Genomic DNA, 18444 nt, shown 5'->3' on the forward strand with positions numbered 1-18444 from the left:
TAAAATATGGGGCTGCTACCAGGAACCTGCAGCAACAGCCCCACTGCTCCCAGCCTCAGCCTGCTCCGGGGACAAGCAGCAACGCTGGGCTTGCACCCATGGCCATGCTCACCCTGTCCCCACCTCAACTTGCTTTTACACAAAAAGGACTTCTTTTTCCCCCCTTTTTTTTCCCACCCATTACACACGTGGGTTCTCACAGACCTTTTGCTGAAAGCAAACTGGAGAAGGACTCCACGTCTTTAAGTTTACTCCTGCCCTGAAGTTTGCTGGGCTCCAGCTGGAGCTGGGACCAAACAGGACCGGCAGGCTCCTGTTTTCGTAGTGCTCCAGTGAGCAGCACGCCCCAGTAATCAGCTGGTCAGCAGAAGGGTCACATAGACTAATTGATGGCAAAACCAGCCAGAGCTCAGCACAAACGTCAGCCAGCTGCACAACAGCACTGCCCATCTTGGTTAAACCCCCACTCTCCTCCCTCCCGTGCTCCTACCCCAAGCACAGGAGGCAGAAGCGCAGCAGCCCCACACAGCAACACATGCTGCATTCTGCTGCAGCAAATGCATGCAGCGCCAGCAGGAATGTGCTGTGCAGCCACGCAGGGAGGACAAGGTGCAGCAGGCGCCTGCAGAATTGCAGTGGTGAAGCCAGATCCTGTTCACATGCAAAACACCCCTGCACCACTGAGTCATGCCGGCATGACCACGCTGTCTGGCTCAGAGCTACTCACCTCCTGCAAAAGTCCCTCCCATCATTACAGCTATGCTGGAAACACCGGATGAAGACCGCACTGCCTCCAGGATCCATCCCATCCACACCCATGGCTTGGCCATAGACCAGCAGACCCCTCACCACCAGTGAAGAACAACCCACAGCGTGCTAAAAGGCTGCTCGAGTTTATTAGTAGCCATTGTACAAGTACAAAGTCAATAAACGTGTTACGGAATCTGCACAGAAATGGCACGGTTGCATTGAGAAATAGTAAGAGGCTGGTGTAGGAATTGCTGGGGGGGCTGCTGCCTTGTCTTACCCCAAAGCAGCACATACATCTGCAAGCAGCTCTGCGGGGAAGGGAAGGGCCATTGCAGCTCAGGATGAGTGCCCAATGCCTGGCTCGCTGGCATGCCGCCTGCGTCCTGCTCCTGCTGCTGGCACCAGCCCACACGCCAGGGGCCCCATGGGTACTGGCAGCGCTCCCAAGCTGCAAGAGAGCAAAACGTCAGGTCAGGAAAGCAGCATGGTGCTTTGTGCTCATCCTGCCTTTATTTCCACAGGCTAACAGTAGGTGGTGAAGACCCACAGGATGTCACCCATGGGGTGAGGATGTGCCACGGGGACATGGTTCCCAACCACCCAGGTTAGGATGCACCCTGGGGATGTGGCATGGGCATCCCTGGGTGCTTCACAGTGCCTCTGCCCCCATCTCTTTACCCAGAGCAAAGTACTCACCTCTCTGGGGACTCTGACACAGTTGTCATGGCAGGGTGATTGGCCTTCCCAAAGAAGAAGCTGGCCCACCACTGGCCGGGGTCAGATTTGGGCAGACCTGGGGGACAGCAGAGATCAGCGCATGCTGGGCAGCCCCACTGCCATCCCAGAGAAGAGGCTGGGACAGCTCTGGAAGCACACAGCTGCACGCTGTCCTCAGTGCTCCCATATAGATTTCTAAAGGCAGACTGTTCTTGCTGGGACATGTAGGGGATGCACTCCCATGCACTCACCCGGGTGGTGGGGGATGACCTCCCCAGCATACTCAGAGCTACTGCAGGAGCTGTTGCTGGATGTGGAGCTCAGACGCCCTGTAGAGAAACAGCATCCATCAGGAAGGAAACACGGAGGGATAGCAAGCTGGCCAACACAAAACACCTGAACACTTCTGCAGAATAACACTCCCACCCCCAAGGATGTTATTTAATGGCTTGGCATCGCAAGGAACACTTCAGAAGCCTTTACAGATGTCTCAAGGCCAAGAGGATGCTGATTCCTGCACTTAATCTACACAGCTTTAGCCCAACTGCTGTAAGCCTGTTCCTAATTTGAGCTCAAAAGAAATACTTCAATTCCCTTGGAGCACAAAGCTGCCCCCCAGAGAAGCACCAGTGGCTGCCATGGCCCAGAGTGGCTTTGCAGCTCACTTCCACAGCAGCAGTGCATAATGCCCTACAACTCATAACCCTAGAACAGGCAGAGGAGCTGGCACAACTGCTCCCCAGCCGGTCAGAGCTGCCAGGCACTCTTCTTCTTTGCCAAGGAAGTCCTGTGGGTTCCCAGTGACTCTCCACACCCCGGTGTGCTCTGCTCTTACTTCGGTGATAGTTGTGCGTGGCCATAAGCGAGCCGCTCGATGGGATGGAGGCCATGGCTCCGGGTCCTGGGTTTGTGCTGATGGAAAACCTGCAAGTAAGAGAACAGCCATGATTGCAGAGGGACCAGACTGATTATTTGGTAAGAGATTTGACCACACTGGGTACAATGCCCAGCAAACAGAGTCCTCCGTGTGTGTCAATCTGCAGCTGTAGAGCTCTGGCTCAGAGCTTTGTGCAAAGCCAAAGTAATTCCCTTGAAAACAACTGCTTGCACAGCCTCAGTGCAACAACTTCCTGGGGCCCAGCACGGTTGTTTTGCTTCCCTGCAGCAGCAACCCTGTTACTTTCCTTGGGTCAACGCTTCGGAGTTGTGAAATCACAGCGTGAAGTTGCATAAGGAACAGAGGAGCGCTTTGGTGGGGGTGCACGATGGGGCTCTGTGCAGGGGGTGCAGCTCAGCACCCACCAGGGCCACGCACCCATATTGAGCTGCAGTGCTGGGGAAGCTGAGGCAGGGCACTGCCTGGGCTGACCCCCACGTGTCACACACATGGGACCACAGCAGCCACGGTCAGGGGGCTCAACTCTGTCCCCTACGCCTTCAGGGTGAACCAGACCCATCCAGCCCTTCCCAAAGCAGCCCCCTCCCCACTTCCCCCCCCAACGCACCCCTGTAACGATGCTCAAAGCTGAGCTACCCTGCCACCCAGCACCCCCAACCCATCCCTGAAGGCCCTGCAGCGCACCTGGCCGGCACTAGGGCCCAGTGGGGTCCGGAAGAGAAAGGGGAGGGTAAAGGGGCCCGGCGGGGCGCTCGAAGCCCCCGCCCGAGGGAGCGCAGCACCCGCGTCCGCTCCGCACGGCCTGAGCCGCGGCGCTACCAGGCCCACCCCCGCACCCCCTTTATATAGCACCTGTAGCCACGCCCCTCTCGCGCCGCCAATCAGATTGCGGAGAGCGGATAGACACGCCCACTCCGTCCCGAAGGGGGCGGGGCTTGCAGGCGGTACGGTCGGAGTGGGGCGCGAAGGGCTGCGGAGATCCGACTTCTCTTTGAGATTTGGTGCGAAGAGATTTAAACAAGGCCAAGCAAAAAGATGTTTCCCCCAAGGGAAAAGCCGTCGTTTCCTCTTACTCTTTTAAAACTGTAGCACAAAGGGATAAATATCTATTCGAAGGGGTTCTGAACCGCTGCATCTGCATCGATTTTGCAGCAGAGTGCTTTAATTCAGGAGCAAAAGCCCTGCACAGCCCGTAGTGATGCCCAACAAGCCGGACGGTGGGGTTCCTCCCCCTCTCACCGGTGCTTTTGGTTGTTAATCAGTTACTCATTAAGCACAGGGCAAGCAGCCAGCTTGTCCCCAGCTCCCCTATGGCAGCGCTCCTGCAGACCCATCGGCAGTTCTGGGGGCAGCTTTGGCACCGCCTGGCTCGAGGCTCTGCTGTCCCACTATAGGATGCTGCTGCAGGTCCGGGCTGTGCTCCAAGGGGCCACTTCATCTCCACGTGGATTTTTTCCATAGAGAGGAATATCGCTGCTTTAGCTCACGTTTGTTGTATTTTAATAGCAGCTCTTTAGGGCGGGGCTCCCTGCTTCTCTTGGCAGCTGCACCGTGAGGCCACGAGCACGTCCCCATATAACCCCGCAGCGAAGCTCCTCCCGAGTGAGCTGGAGCCTGGCCAACAACCCCAGCACTCCCTAAACCAACATCAGGGCCCCTCGCACAGGCTGAGCCGTGCCTGACGGTGTTCAGCAGGCATTTGGATAACGCCCTCAATAGTTTGCTTTGACTTTAGGTTAGCACTGAAGTGACCGAGCTGTTGGACTCCATCTTTGAAGGCCCCTTCCAGCTGTTCTATTCCATTTCATTCCCACCACTCACGATAAGAGGAAACCCAAAGCTTTCAGAAGGCTTCAGAGCTGCCTCAAGGCTGCACTCAGGTTTTTGGTTTTGCACCCAGAGAGGTGAGAGCGACCCAAGGAGAGGCTAAGTGGCATGGCAGGGTTGTGCCAGAGAGCACAGCGCCAGCAGCTTGGTGAACTGGGAACTGCAGCTCGGCCCACACCTCCCTTTGCTGATGCTTTGTGCACCAGACTGGGACAGCAAGAGATACGCTGGGTGACACAGGAGAGAAAAGCAGGGTACCCCACAGCCCTCCATAAAGACCTCCCCCTATTCCCATAGGGCTTTCTGTCGGAGGAGCAAATTGCTCTGCCACTGAGTGCCAGCCCCTCACCAGGGACCAGCGTCCCCTTCCTCACCTGCTGCCCCATGTTGCTTTCCAGGACTCAGCCTTTTGGCTGTTGATTAACTCATATTTGGGCAAAAATAACTTGTGCTTTCTGCTCGCCCTTGGCCCTCACTGCTGCCTTTGTGCCATCCCTCTGCTGTCAGAGGAGCTCCTGCAACAGCCCAGCATGAGAAATATTTGTTTTCATTTCCTACATTTTGCCGCTTTGGGATTTATTATTATTTTTTTTTTCCTTGCAGAAACTTTGCTTCTCCCTGACCCTTCACAAAGGCCAAAGCAAGATGTTAAAAATAGGAACAAATGACACATAGCTCACATACATTGCCTTAGTCTGGCACTGTTTCCAAATGCCACTTGGACAACCTGAATCCACAAAGAGGGCACGTGCCATACTGAGACCAGAGCAGTGGGTGCCACTAATAAGACGTCTGCAGTGCCCACCCTATGGCAATTTGGAAAGAAACGGGGCCCCTGCAGCTGGGGCACAGCCTGGTCCCCCATTGCATCTCCAGCTCTGCTGGGAGATGAGGCTGAGATCCTGTGACAAAAGAAAATGTAAGTCCTGCTCCAGCTATGCCTTCATTCCAAAGGCAAATATAGACTCAGAGAAATGCCAGAACCCAGCAGACAAAGCTGGAGACAAAACCAAGCAGTGCAGCAGCTGCAGAGGAGGAAGGAGAAGCTGCTGTGAGCACTGCCAGCTTGGCCATGTTCTCATATCCCCACATCCCCACTCTGCACTGTGACATTGCTGCTGCATGGTGAGCTGCTGCAGGACAGCTGCATGCAGGATGGGTGCACGCAGGCTGCAACCTGCAACCCTGCACATTCCCAGCAACTTCTGCTTCACTTTTAGCACCACCTCGTGGCAGCAAAGCCTGCACGCCTGTAGTTTGTCCTACTGCAAGGGTCCTGCAGTGCACACATGTCCCAGTACCTTCCTGGCATGCAATAAATCCATCACCTATCGGATGCAGCTTCAGACTTTAGTTTCACATTAGACTGGGCTGTATGTAAAGTTTCCTCTTGCAAGCATTGCCAAACACCGCAGCAAACCCAGTGGGTGCTTTTTCCAGGTGGGAACAGTCAAGTCCAGAGCTGCACCTTTCCCTGGACACAGACACAACTCGGGAGCATCACAGCTCCTGAGGGCTCAGGAATTTGCTGGGGGTTCAGAAGAAACGTGCCCCAATCCTGGAGTATTGCACACCTAAGCTGCGTTCCCACCTCCCCTTTCCAGGCCCCTGATCACAGAGCCTTGCTCAATTAACACTGGATTCTTTTCTGCTATGTCGCACAGCGTGGCTGCTGCTCAGACAAGGAGAGCAGTGCTTAAACTTTTTAATTTCATATACTCCACCCCTGCTGTCCCTGCACCTTGGCGTTGCTCCCACTGCTGTTTTTCAATGGGTCCTTTCAGTGCTGCCAGGGACAGCCCAGCCCTGAGGAGTGTGCATGGAGTGGGCAAAAGGAGCAAACGGTGCCCCTAGGTCCAAAAGGAGGAAGGTCAGGAGGCTCCCCCAGTGCTGCACACTGAGGGGCTCTGTGAGCTGATGGGAGCATCCCTTGGCTTTGAACCATGTGGAGGTCTGTGCATCCTCAGAGCTGCTCCGAAGCAGAACAGCTACAGGTGTGACCCTAAATCCCAAACTTGACCTGGCTTTTTTCCAGCATCTCCACTCCCGTTGCTCACTGAAACATCCCTCATCCCACCGTGGTGGCTCTCCCTGCAGCAGTAACACCATGGCCTGGTGTTTGCAGGAGCCATGGAGCCTTGGGAAACCACAGCAGATAGTTAAATGCCTCTACCCTGCAGCAAAACAGGGTGAAGCTGTCTTACCTGCAGTGCTGCCTCTATTCAGACTGCCAACCCATCCCCACCATGCCCAGGGAGGTGGCGGGATTCCCATACCTGCAGGAGTTCAAGAAACATGGAGATATGGCACTGAGTGACATGGTTAGTAGGCATGGTGGGGCAGATTGGAGTTGGACTGGATGGTCTTGAAGGTCTTTTCCAGCCTTCATGATTCTATGGCTCTGTGAGAAAGCATGAAGGTGACCAAAGGAAGGAGTTGGAGAGGTGCAACCAGGACAGGAGCTGCCTATTCCCACCTGGAGAAACAGAGACCAGAGACACTTACATTTCTGTTTGCACACAAAACGGTTCCATCTGGGTTCGCAAGGATGGGACTGGTTGCAACCCACTGCCCTTTGGCAGGGCAGCGCGCAGAAGGCAGCACGGATGGAGGCACACGCATTTATTGACAAGGACACCGCACACACACTACAAGAAAACCAAGCAGAGCCACAACTGAAAACAAACTGCAAACCTTCATGTTGGTGTGGGGATGGCAGGAACCTCCCACCCTACTGGCTGAATGGAGCTGTGAACTGGGTGATGTCTTCACTACCACGGGGCTTTCTAAGACTGCTGCACAGCCAAGCTCCAGTAACGAATACTCCACACTTCATTGCCTTTTCCCTTGGCCACCTCCCTGCATCCTCACCAAGAGGGTCCATGGGTTGTTTTGGGGTTGGTTTTTTTGGGGGGGCAGGGAAGGGTTGGGATGGGACGCATGCTTTCCTTCGAGTCCTATGGGAGGGCAACCGTAAGGAAGGAGCCATTTGGCAAGAGCTGGCCCAAAGGGAGTTTTGCAGGAAGGGTGGGAAGGTCCCTCAGGACAGAGTGTTGAGCAGCCGCCTGTAGATGAAGCCCAGCTTCTCCCGCAGTGCCAGGAAGGTGGGCCGCTCCTCCGTGTTGCCACTCCAGCATTCCAGCATGATGCTGTAAATCTCGGGAGGGCAGGAGCTGGGCCGGGGAAGGCGGTAGCCCCTGGTGATCTGTCGTATGGTTTCTTGGTTTGTCATTCCTGCAAGGGAAGAGAAGATTCCCTTCGCTTTAATGTTCCCAAAGGACATACTGAGGGTAGACCTGCAATGGGCCAAGAGATCAACCAGCGTTGCTTGAAAACAGCTTCTGCCACAGGTTTGGTTTGAGAGAGATCATCCAGCCCATACCACCTTCCACCCATACCTCCGCAAACACCAAAATTCCCTCTAAGCAATCTCCTGAGTGAACGATAACAGTATCATGTGCCAGGAGATGCTTCCACTTCCATTTCAGAAGGGACAATATGACAATTCCTGACACGCTGACTTTTGAAGAGCACAGACAAGATGTTGGAAGGGACCATCAGCCCTACCTTCGTATGGGATCTGCCCGTATGTGAAGACTTCATAGAGCAGAATGCCATAGGACCAGACATCGGATTTGAGGGAGTAGGTGCGGTAGTTGGCTGCCTCAGGGGCTGTCCATTTCACAGGGATTTTGGTGCTGCTGCTGGTGGAATAAATGTCATCCTGAGAAAACAAAGGGAGACAGTGTTTGAGGGCTTGCAAGATGAGTGCAGCTGCTGCTTTTAGGGCTTTGCCTTGGAGGCCATGGGAAGGGGCCAACAGGAGATGGCTGCAGTGTGGGGCAGTTCAGTGACCCACTGACCGACCTTGAGAAGCCGGGCCAGTCCAAAGTCAGCGATTTTGCAGGTGAGCTCCTCTCCCACCAGGATGTTTCTGGCCGCCAAGTCCCGGTGGACGATGTGCTTCTCCTCCAGGTACCTCATCCCATCCGCCACCTGGCAGGCGATGTTGAGCAGGTGGGAGGTGCCCAGGGACTTCCCTTCAGGACCTGTCAACCCAAATGATCCAGGCATTTGAGGCAAACTAGTAACATTTATTTTAGGGTGTCCAGGTTTGAAAGGAGACCCTGTGCTAGCAGTGTGGGAGCAGATGTTGTGGTGAACATGTAAACCTCAAATCTGAGGTCAGGGCTGTGCTGTGTGGTACATTCATTATGGCCACGTGCTCATCAGGAATGGGACTGTGGTGAGCCTTAGGAGCACCTTATGCTGCAGGAGCATGCAGATGTCTGCAGCTTGGTCAAAGCTGAAGGTGACCTGCTGCCATGCAAGTCTGCTCCCAACCCATCCTACCTGCAAGCTCCTTCTCCTCCAGCACCAACTGCTGCCAGAGCCCCAGCCCAGAGGTCTGGAGGAGGAGGGATGCACCTGGCAGAAAAACAGGTCTTGGTGGGAGCTGTTGGTCTTGTTTCCCTCAGTCTGATTACCAGGTTGGGAAAGGAAATAAAAGCCAAGAAAAATAAACTGACTTACTGTTGAGGTAGCTGTGCAGGTTGCCTTTCCGCATGAGCTCAGTGATGATGTACACAGGCTCATCCAGCGAGCAGACAGCGTGCAGTTGGATCAGCTTCTCATGCCTCAAGCGCTTCAGGTTCTGAATCTCCTTGGTGAAGTCTTCTGCCTTCATGTCAGCTGGGGGAGAAAGCTGCTGTGAGCCCTTTCTCACTCAGACCTACAGAGCTCTGCACCTTCCATCCGATATAAAGACCTTTTTCCTCCCCACATCTCTCAAGCCTGGGATCTGCACACCCCGCATCTCAGGTCCAAACAGCCAGGAGATGTTTTCCACTGGGCTTTGGATCCCATTTTCATTTTCATTGTTCCATCAAGACTTGACTGATCACAAACCCATTTGACTTATCACAAACCCACGGGGCTGAGCCTTTATGTAAAGACACAGCACAAAGCTTTTACGGGTCCATACATGGCTACACACCGGGTCCTACCACAATTTGCTTGGTGAGACAGACACAGTGACCAAGAGGACCAGGAAACAAAAGGGCGTGAATGCTGTGGCGGCAAACAAGATGCTCAGTAGGTCACCATTAACATCTGCCCTTCCACGCACCTTTGATGATCTTGATGGCCACGGGCACCGTGTTCCTCCACAGTCCTTCCCACACTTCTCCAAAGTAGCCCTCGCCTAGCTTCCTCCGCAGGGTGAACTCCCAGCGCGGGCGCTCCCAGCCGTCCCTCTCCGGGGGGGTCTGCAGAAGGGGCATGGCACGCTCGGACCCACTGGGACAGCCTGTGCCAGCTGTTGGTCCCGAGCAGGGCAGGGGGCATCGGCCATGCCCCTGTGTCACGCATCCCTGGAGGTGCCCCAAGGCCATGGATGAGACCCTGCGCAACCTGAGCTGATGGGGGGCAACCAGCCCTTGGCATAGGGGTTGGGGAGCTGTAAGGTCCCTCCCAACCCAACCATTCTGTGGTTCTATGATAATGCATAAGTAACTCCTCATCAGCCCCCAAAGGTGGCTTTTCTCTATTTCCACCAATAAATAAAAACCAAATAAATTAATATCGCTGCATATTATGGCTGGTTTAGGCTTCAACTCGTTAAGCACTTATTTTACCTCTTAGCCCATTTCACTCTCCAATTATTCACATCTGTAATTGTTATTTCTAAGCCATAACTAGTGAATGCAATTCTAATCAGGAAGTGAGCTGGTAATTTGGGATTTGTGCCATAGCTGGATTTATGAGTGCCACACTAATTGGCATGAGAACCGTAGGAAAGCAAAGCGATCTTATTATCCTCTAGGAAAAATCTGGAAGAGCAGCTATTTCCAGACTCAGTATTGGAGGAATTTGTAACAACGTGGTTTCGAGTCTTTGTCCTGGATCAAACAATTCAGAAAAGGCTGTGTCTTTTGGCCAGGCCATAAGCCAAGCAAGGCAGCTTTCCATGCACACAAACAACAAGCCCAGACAGCCAATGAATGTGAACTGGAAGCTATACTAACAGTGTGTTATAGCTTTTAGTTTAACCAAGCTCGAATCCCAAATGGATATGTGTTATTTCTGATCTTCCCTATTTAGCTTCTTTTCTTTCTTCCACATCTTTTAGGCTCCAACCCACAAGGAGATGCACCCAACCAAGCCCAAAGGGGAAAGCAGCCAGGGGGTGGCCGTGTACGCACTGTGGGGATGCAGGGCTGCAGCAGGGGGCTCTGGATGACCTTCCAGTTCTCGGTGTAGAAGGCGAGCAGCTCCTCCATGTCGGGGAAGGGGTGACCCCTCTGGATGTACAGGCTGCCCGCGGGGCTCTTGCAGATGCGGAAATGGCTGACTTTGGTGTGGTTGCGCACTGCAGGGGAAGCCCAGGGGGAAAATCTCAGCTCCTTCCCATATCCCCAACGCTCTCTCCACTGCCTCTCCTGGGATATTTAATTCCTCCTAAAGGAGCCCCGGGGTTCACCCCTCCTTCTGGCATTGCCTGGCTCAGCAGACTGCCAGCTACAGACAGTGGTGGAGCAGAGAGGCAATGCTTTATGAGAGGAAACCATTCCCATGCAAACGAGCTGCTCAGAGAGCATCTGAGTTCATCGCCGCGTGGGGTCAGTGAATCAGGAGCAGCTGTACCTGCAGAAAGCATGCTGCGGCACAGAGCTATGGTTTGCCAGGAGCTGGAGGTGTTTGCCTTGGATCAGACCACATTGCAATGACGCTGCCTGGCCTGAAACTCCCCAAGCTCAGCTTGCTGTGCACAGGAGCACACCAGGCCCTGACACCTTACAGCCAATCACCAGACTACAGAAGCCACCGGCATGAAATCCCAGGAGTTAATGCTGCAAAACTGTCATTAAGCTGTAACGTGCTCATGGCTTTCATGCTCCAGATGGAAATGGTGCACTTTCCTTTGCCACAGTAACGCAGTGATCCATACCTACACCTGTTAGGTTTTAGGAAGCAGTTAGCTCCTTTTAACAAGGTGCTGTAGAGCACTCGAAGCATATTTCTACCTTCCTCTCCCCGTGTTGATTGAGCTGATCCTGTGAACCAACCTGGCTCCTTTCCCTGTGCTCATTTTCTCAGGATAATTACCCCAGAATTACCTGAGAGAGAGTACTCGCCCCTGCTGCTCTCGCTGTCCCGGACAAGGAAGGAGCCATGCTGGTTGGGAGGCGAGAGGAGCAGCTGCTCGGCCTCACTGCGGCTGATCTTGCTGAAATACCACCTGGAGGAGAGCAGAGGGCAGTCAGAGCCGGGGCAGGACTTAGGGTAGGGATGGGGCAGGACGCAGTGGTGCTGTGCATGCACGACGCAATGACGAACATCATAGCGAGTCTGCACCAGGGCTGCTTTGTTTCACTGCTCCCACAGGCACTCGATGCATTTTATCACACCTTTCTAACTGCAGATGCTTTCCTTGTGTTTTGTTGGAATGCTCGGCAGAGGGCACCTTTCATCCCTCTCCAAATGGTCTGCTCATAGCCACGTGCTCCAAGACCCAAATAATTGTTATTTCCAGTTCATCCTTTGCCTGCACCAGGGCAAGGCTATGGGCTGTGTTATCTTCACACCATGCTCAAAATTGGGAAGTTCTTTCTCTTTTCCCTTCTGGTGGATACAGCTCCAAAGGTGGCTCAGGAGCTCCCATTCCCATTTCCAGGGAAAGGACACACATTGCCCCACCTGGGAAGAAGGATATGGGACCCCAAATGGATCCCCAGTTTGGGAGGTTCCCTCCCACAGCTCTGTGCACTGCAGCTGCCCTTTGCTGCACCGGATGCACTGCTATCAGCAACGCTGAGCCACGAGGGAGTACCCAACCAAACCCTTCTTTCATGCACGAAATCTCCAGCAAGAAAAGGCAGGTTGGTGGCTGGGGCCTGACGCCTGTGTGACGCACAGGAGCTTGGAGAAGAGGCTGCTTCCTTCCAGCTGGGATGTGCAAAGCCGGAGGTTTCATCATTAGCCGGGATTGCCAGCATCTGCTGTGTGGGAAATTAACCATGATGGGCTTACTGCAGCAAGGCAAATTAGCACCCAGCTGAGACCTGTGGCTCCACACAGTCTGCATGCTCCCAGCTCGCTTCGGCTGCCCCTTGGCATCATCCTCACCTCTGCTCTCAGAACACATATAGATCCATAGACACAAACACACACACCACTTCAGCAGATGCAATGGGAACACAGCAGGGAGCCAAACCCACCAGGTATGTGCAGGTGTGGTCCCACATCGAGCCAATTTGCTCCAAAGGCAAATTGTAGGCAGGGTGGGGAGTGAGGGAGGACTCTGGTTGCAATCTGTGCCCCTTTATCTCAGCTTGAAGAGGCTGCAGGAGTGTGGGGATCCCACACCCACCCACATCCTGCTCACTGACTCAGGGCCCTGTGCCGTGGAGCAGAGATGTCTCAGAGCACTTTACCCAGCATGTCACGACTGGGCTGCCTTATGTAAGGATGAACCCAGGCTTTTCCTGGATGAGGGAGGGCTGGAATGGTAACTCAGCTCCACACAGATGGGAGAGGCAGCAGCAGCAGGGAGGGGAACCCCATCCTGGATGCACCAGAACAGTGTAGGCATGGCTTGGTCCTAATGAGTCCTGACAGCTCTCGACTCAAACACTTCTCTCTGTGCCCACAGGCTCTTTGGAGCTGACACAAGCTGGTCCTGGTGGTTTCCCCAGCTCCATCCCTCCCCACTGTCTCCCCTTAAAGGTAAAAGGAACCAGAACAAACAGAGACCTGTTTCAGTACATTGCTGCACCACGTCCCAGCTGAGGATACCAGGTCCTGTGCTGGAATGATACACTCAGGAGGGGACCAGCATCAATGTCCCCAGCATGTCCCCAGCCTTCGCTCACCATCCTGAAACCCTCCACCCCCCTGCTATCAGCTCCCTCACAGGGATGCCCAGGGGAAGGCAGAGCCCCGGCACAGCCCTACGAAGGCTTCCATTGCCATTCCTGGGCAGGATTGTGCTGCTGTGGGGACACCCCATCACCCCCCACACAGACAGGTTGGATACTTACGGCCGGTGAGCAGAGGTGCCCTGGCTGAGGTTGGCCACGTACGCAGCAGGGACGTAGCCCGTGGCCGGTTCCCCCAGCAGCCTCCTGGCTAAGACATAGTCCCCTTCTTCTCTGAGGACACGCAGTTTGTCCCCTGCATTTACGCTCAGTTCATCTGCACTGCGGGCTGTGAAAGCGTATAAAGCGATAAAGAGAGAGGACTTTGGGATGAAGGAAACGCAGCTGGGCTCCGAGTGCAGCGAAACAGAATCGGAACCAAAGTACCCCAACGAGCAGCTCTCCGGGCCGGAGCGGGGCCAAAGCTTGTTCCAGAAGGATGTCAAGAAGGTCAAACGCTTGCGGACAAACTGCTCCATCCCTGGAGGATGCAGCGCCTGGAGGTCACCGCGCTCCTATTCCCCAGCGCTTCCCAAAGGCGCAACGAGGGGAGGGCGGGGGCTCACGCATGTCGGCCCCGCACCGCAGCGCCCGGCAGCTCTCCGTCTCCGCCTCCGTCCCGGCCCGCACGCGTCTGGGCGCTCACTGCCACCAACTTCCTATTTCTGAAAGTGAAACCCGTCGGGCTGGTGGGGTGAGTGCGTGGGCGGGACGCGTCTCCGTGTGGGAGACCTGCGGGCACATCTGGCACAGCTGGAGCCGCCACGCCGGGCAGCGCTCGCAGGAGGAGAAAGGCTGCGCCTTTAATTAGGATTTTAACGTGCGCTCTCACGCTCGTTTCCAGAGTGCTGGTAAACACGGCTCGCTGCTCTCTAAGCAGCTCTTGTGATGAGCGGCGGGCTCTCATTGATGGCCTTGGTTTCCCGCGTGTGGGAGGGCTTTATTTTTCCATTTTCCAAAGGAAAAGAGAATGAAAATAACCTGGAGGATGTTTGGGCGTTTGCTGGATAGATACTGCAGGGTTTGTAGCGCCAGAACCCCGTTCCGTTGGGTCTGATGCCACGGCCTCCTGGCATCACCCTGCTGAAGCATTTGCCTCTTCCCATTCATTTCTCACTCTCATGGCAAGGGGTCTGTAAGGAATCCACATCCCGAGCCCTCAGGATCCAGCCTGTGCTCAAGGATGGCTCCCCTGGATCAGCCCCACGTGCCTCCACGCCCCCCACATTGAGCCCTCAGCCCCAGCAAAGGACGGAGATTCACACAGTGCACGTGGGACGCATTCCTTCAGCTGCCTGAAAATCCGCTCTGCCACAAATCCCACCAGCAGCCCCCTCAGCAGCCCCCGCGTGGGTTTTGTCACATAACTGTTCCATCTAATTAGTGGGAGTTCTGTGCCTGGCAGTGCTCGGTGATAGCAGCTCCCCCAGGAACTCAGCTCCCGGCCCTGAGCTTGTTATTTTGATCCTCCCCTGCTGTCGTGGCTGGGTGGGGGGGGGAGGGGGAGTTGGTTCTGGGTGTGCAGATGGGTTTTCAAAGAGGTTCTCTTAAATAAATATAGATAGATAGTAAATAAATAGATAGATTCACTGTAGTGGTCTCACCTTGCTGCACAGAGGGGATGCAGAGAAAAGCAAAGCATTCTTCACAAAATAGCACCTGGATAGATGGGCAATTCCTCCGGATCCTCCCCCACTCACAGCACACTGCCTTGCTGGTTGGGGGCATGCACCGATGTTTAATTTCTGCACGTTTTTCCCACCTCAGCCCGGGGAGAGGAACGGAGGATGGAGCTCAGGGTTTGCCACACGTGGGGAGAAAAGTAGCAGCTGTCCCTGTGACGAGGCTGCACCGCGTGTCGTGCTCTGTGGGGAAGGAGATGCCCTGCTCACTTATGCATTTAGAGAGATTATCTGATTAGATCAAGCACCAACCGTTTATGTCTTGCTGCTTTGAATGGGGCCTTGGTAAAGTTGTGGTTTGCAGGAGACTGGAGACTGATTTACCTTCGTTGACCTCTGCCAGTTTAGATTCTCCGGTGGTACAAGCAAGAGACAAGTGCAGCTGATATATAACACGCAAGGCTTTGGACCTTGATTTGCACCTAAATGAAAGAGTACTTCAATGTGACAAACATCCCCGAGGACTAAATGCTGCCTCTGAGCTTACCAGACATGCATAACACACACTCATCACTGCAGCCTCCGTCTGCACAGGACACGCACACACGGCTTGGAGTCCCACTCCAGGAAATAGCTGAGAAATCACAACCTTTTTCTCGTATCTTTTTTATTTTCCTATTAAGTTCCAGGAGCATCTCTGCTGCTTTGAATCCCTTTGGTACTATCACACACACCTAAAAAAAAAAAAGGAGGGGAAGATGAGGGAAAGCACATTCATAAAAGTTGTGGGTCCTTGCACTGGGGAAGGCAGGTGGGAGGACACAGGAAAGGTGAAGAGGATAAGGCACAGCTATCAAACAGATCAAGTATCTTCTCTCAGCCCCTGTGCTTGGCTTACGCAGATGGATTAAGAACCAATCTGCCCACAGATATGCGGCTGTGGTGGATGTGGATGCACAGGGACCTCAGTTCTAGCACCACTAAAAAGCACCTCCAAAGAGCAAGGAAACCAGAAGACCTGCTCAGGAGAGCTGGTTGCACAGTCCTGGTTTAGTTGCAGAGCACCTAGGAGCAATAAACACGAGCAGCACTTCGCATTCATCAACGTGTCAAATACTGCACATCGTGTTCTCCAGTACTAACTGACAGAAACCAGCAGCTCCCCCTCACTAATGAGAGCGCCCATTACATCTAATTATCAGAGGTTCTGTTCCAGGTCCTGTTACATTTACACTCAAAACACATCTTCCAGTGAAGAGCCATTGGGAGCTTAAAAAAAAAAAAAAAGAGAAACATAAATCCAATTAAAACCTCAGGAGGGCAGAGCCCTGGAGAATGCAGCTCGTGTCGAGGATGGTGTTTTTGAGCACCAGGGGAGCAATGGGAGGTCACTCATGGGGTCTCGTGAAGATGTGCCACCCGTTACCAACCAGGTGGCAAAGCACAGCAGCGGGCCTCAGCATGGTGGGCTGCCACAGCCTGTCCTGAAGCACCCAAGCAGCTGCAAGACTTCCCCAGGCTCTGGATCCAGCTCACTGCTGCTGGCACGGACCCAGCCCAGCCCACACGGTGCTTTCCAGGGCCCTCAGGTTCCTCTTGGTCTTTCTGTTAGCATTAGGATATCTCATACTTGTTCAATTTGTCTTTTTTCTTTCTTTCTTTCTTTTTTTTTAAACCACATACAGATTTTTCCAGATGTTTCCTGGCTTGAAGATAGTGCATCTGAGAGAGGTTTTGTCTCGTAATGAATTGTTTCAGTTGGCATTTCAGAGCAGGGGTTGGTAGATGATGTCAGAGGTGGATGGGAAGAGGAGAAGGGCACAATGGTGAATCTAAGGCAGCTTCAATTATCCTCTGTTTCTTGAGGACTGTGGAAGGAGGTGGCATCTTGGCACCATCTAGCAGGACAGTGCGGTGGCAGAGCCCATCCCCAGAGGCTGACAAGGGCAGGAACGGTGCAGGGGCTGAGGGGCTGCAGTGCAGGGCTCAATGCAGGCAGAAGGACAGCTGTTCTGGGACAAGAGGTGGTGGCACAGGAAGTGGCAGAGCGTCATGGGGGCTCATGGGTTGCTTGGAGCCCTTGAAGAGTGGGTTGGACTGGCTGATGGAGAGCAAGAGCGCAGATCACCAGACACCTGGAACAGCACAGAAGAGAGAAAAACTCTGTGAGAGGAAGAGGTCACCGTTTGTATTGTGCCCGAGGCACGTGTGATTGCAGCACAAGAAGAGCAATAATCCTTTAAAGTCACACAGACGTATCTGGGAGACCCTGTAAACCCCCTACAGTGCTCTGGAAGGATCTGCAAATGATGTCAAAGAAAAGCCAGTTCGTGTGGGTAACACTGCAGCCTATGGCTGTCAAATTTCTTAACGGGATTGATAGTCAAGTGGAAAATGTGTACAAATCCACATACCAAATCAGGCTGGAAAATGGCATGGTCAGTCTATAGGCTTCTCCTTCTGCTTTCCACAGAGATTATCAGCACAGATCAGCCCTGATGTGCCCTCCTCATTAATCTAACTTACAGTGGACGCCTCTTCTAGCACAGAGTGCCTGGCAGGGCAATGCTTCTGCATAACTCCTCTTGTCCACCAAGTAGTAATTTGCAACACGTAAAAACTACCAACCACCTCCTCTGGACTGGCAGGTTCCAGTGAGTTGTTCAAGGCTGCAGGAATATCCATGGAAGTGGCAGGAAGGGAGCTCAGCCTGTGCTCACTGTGACCCCGAACACATGGAACCAGAGGTCTTGCAGACTTCTGCCACTGCTGGCAGTGCTTACACTGACTCAAGAAACGCAACAGCCTTGCTGTCTTGGCTGGAGCCAAGCAAATATAGGATTGATGCTTTCAGCACAAAGGTGCACAGTGACTCAGTTGTCAAGGGGGAAATCTCTGTCAATATGTAAGCAAATAATGGATTGCTCCATGTGCTGAGATGTCCTCGTTACCTTGAGGAGGAACCAGTCCATCTGCTCCATCACTGCACTCTGTGCTCTCTCTCCCCACAAAGGTCCTCTGGAGGCTGTTGGGTTTGGGGCTGTGGCATTAAGTGTTGCTAGAAGAAACCTACCCATAGTCCCTGGAGAATAAACCTCAGACACCTCATCCACTCCACGTAAGTCCTATACTTATGTCTTTCCCCATCTTTGCCAAACCAGTTCTTAAAAGACCTCCAGATATGGATATGCCACAAGGTCCCCAGACAACTCATTCCAGTGAGTCACTAATCATTACTGTTAGCAATGGCGTCTAACCTGCTGCATTTAAGCCTATTACCTCATCACTGGATTGCTCCATTCCTTACTGCAAGTCTTTTCTGTATATGAAGGCTGCTCAGGTGTCCCTCCACAAGCACTGAGCCACCTGCAGGACCCCAGCCCAGAACAAACACACTGACCTCATATGAGGAGGCAACATGGTCAACGTTTTCTCCATTTGTCCCCAGTCTTCTTCCCCTGTCCATACGTGCTGGTGTTCCCGTGGTGCCACCTCAACTGGCTCTCTAGTACGTGCACCTGGTGGGGATGAAAAGCAGATCTAAGTAGAGCCTGCACTATTGAAGAGAATCATAAAATCGTTCAGGTTGGAAAAGACTTTCAAGATCATCAATTCCAACCATCAAACTGACCTACCAAGTCCTACCACTAAACCATGTCTTCTGGGGTCAGTGCTCTTTAACTTGTCCCAAATGCAAGAAAAAAGTGCTAGC

The 18444-nt window shown here is 53.5% G+C and overlaps 3 protein-coding genes across 4 annotated transcripts in view; all 3 read right to left on the minus strand.

The window, feature by feature from the left end:
- Positions 1 to 877: 877 nt before the first annotated feature.
- Positions 878 to 3185, minus strand: PPDPF (pancreatic progenitor cell differentiation and proliferation factor). The gene is made up of 5 exons (NM_001197037.2): positions 3050 to 3185; positions 2303 to 2391; positions 1719 to 1796; positions 1447 to 1543; positions 878 to 1198 (listed from the first exon to the last, which is right to left on the minus strand). The coding sequence occupies exons 2-5, from the start codon at positions 2355 to 2357 to the stop codon at positions 1087 to 1089; spliced, it is 342 nt and encodes a 113-aa protein (NP_001183966.1). The 5' UTR covers positions 2358 to 2391; positions 3050 to 3185; the 3' UTR covers positions 878 to 1086.
- A 3614-nt stretch (positions 3186 to 6799) lies between these two features.
- On the minus strand, positions 6800 to 13757 carry PTK6 (protein tyrosine kinase 6). Of its 2 annotated transcripts, none has more exons than NM_001389443.2 (8): positions 13234 to 13757; positions 11311 to 11432; positions 10396 to 10562; positions 9321 to 9459; positions 8726 to 8884; positions 8060 to 8241; positions 7760 to 7916; positions 6800 to 7426 (listed from the first exon to the last, which is right to left on the minus strand). In NM_001389443.2, the coding sequence occupies exons 1-8, from the start codon at positions 13587 to 13589 to the stop codon at positions 7233 to 7235; spliced, it is 1476 nt and encodes a 491-aa protein (NP_001376372.1). In that variant the 5' UTR covers positions 13590 to 13757; the 3' UTR covers positions 6800 to 7232. The 2 variants fall into 2 exon arrangements, with proteins under 2 accessions (NP_001376372.1, XP_040506625.1); XM_040650691.2 differs by having other exon boundaries at positions 9321 to 9564.
- Positions 13758 to 15381: 1624 nt separating this feature from the next.
- PXDNL (peroxidasin like) overlaps positions 15382 to 18444 on the minus strand; it is a 41562-nt gene continuing 38499 nt past the window's right edge. Inside the window, exons 22-23 of the mRNA XM_417421.8 lie at positions 18133 to 18250; positions 15382 to 16867 (exon numbers count right to left, since the gene is read on the minus strand). Coding sequence (XP_417421.4) covers positions 18155 to 18250 — 96 coding nt within the window. The 3' untranslated portion in view covers positions 15382 to 16867; positions 18133 to 18154. The remainder of the gene's footprint in view (positions 16868 to 18132; positions 18251 to 18444) is intronic.

The sequence above is a fragment of the Gallus gallus genome, chromosome 20 (genome assembly GCF_016699485.2).
Source record: "Gallus gallus isolate bGalGal1 chromosome 20, bGalGal1.mat.broiler.GRCg7b, whole genome shotgun sequence".
Lineage (NCBI taxonomy): Eukaryota > Metazoa > Chordata > Aves > Galliformes > Phasianidae > Gallus > Gallus gallus.

Excerpts from the sequence above, each read along its gene's own strand:
- PPDPF (NM_001197037.2), bottom strand. The coding sequence starts at position 2,357 with ATGGCCTCCATCCCATCGAGCGGCTCGCTTATGGCCACGCACAACTAT. Across the intron at positions 1,544-1,718 it reads GGTCATCCCCCACCACCCGG|GTCTGCCCAAATCTGACCCC; the intron begins GTGAGTGCATGG and ends GCTGTCCCCCAG. Across the intron at positions 1,199-1,446 it reads GTGTCAGAGTCCCCAGAGAG|CTTGGGAGCGCTGCCAGTAC; the intron begins GTGAGTACTTTG and ends GCTCTCTTGCAG.
- PTK6 (XM_040650691.2), bottom strand. The coding sequence starts at position 13,589 with ATGGAGCAGTTTGTCCGCAAGCGTTTGACCTTCTTGACATCCTTCTGG. Across the intron at positions 9,565-10,395 it reads TGCAGCCCTGCATCCCCACA|GGATGCGTGACACAGGGGCA; the intron begins GTGCGTACACGG and ends GGGCACCTCCAG. Across the intron at positions 8,242-8,725 it reads CCTGCACAGCTACCTCAACA|GTCCTGAAGGGAAGTCCCTG; the intron begins GTAAGTCAGTTT and ends TTGGGTTGACAG.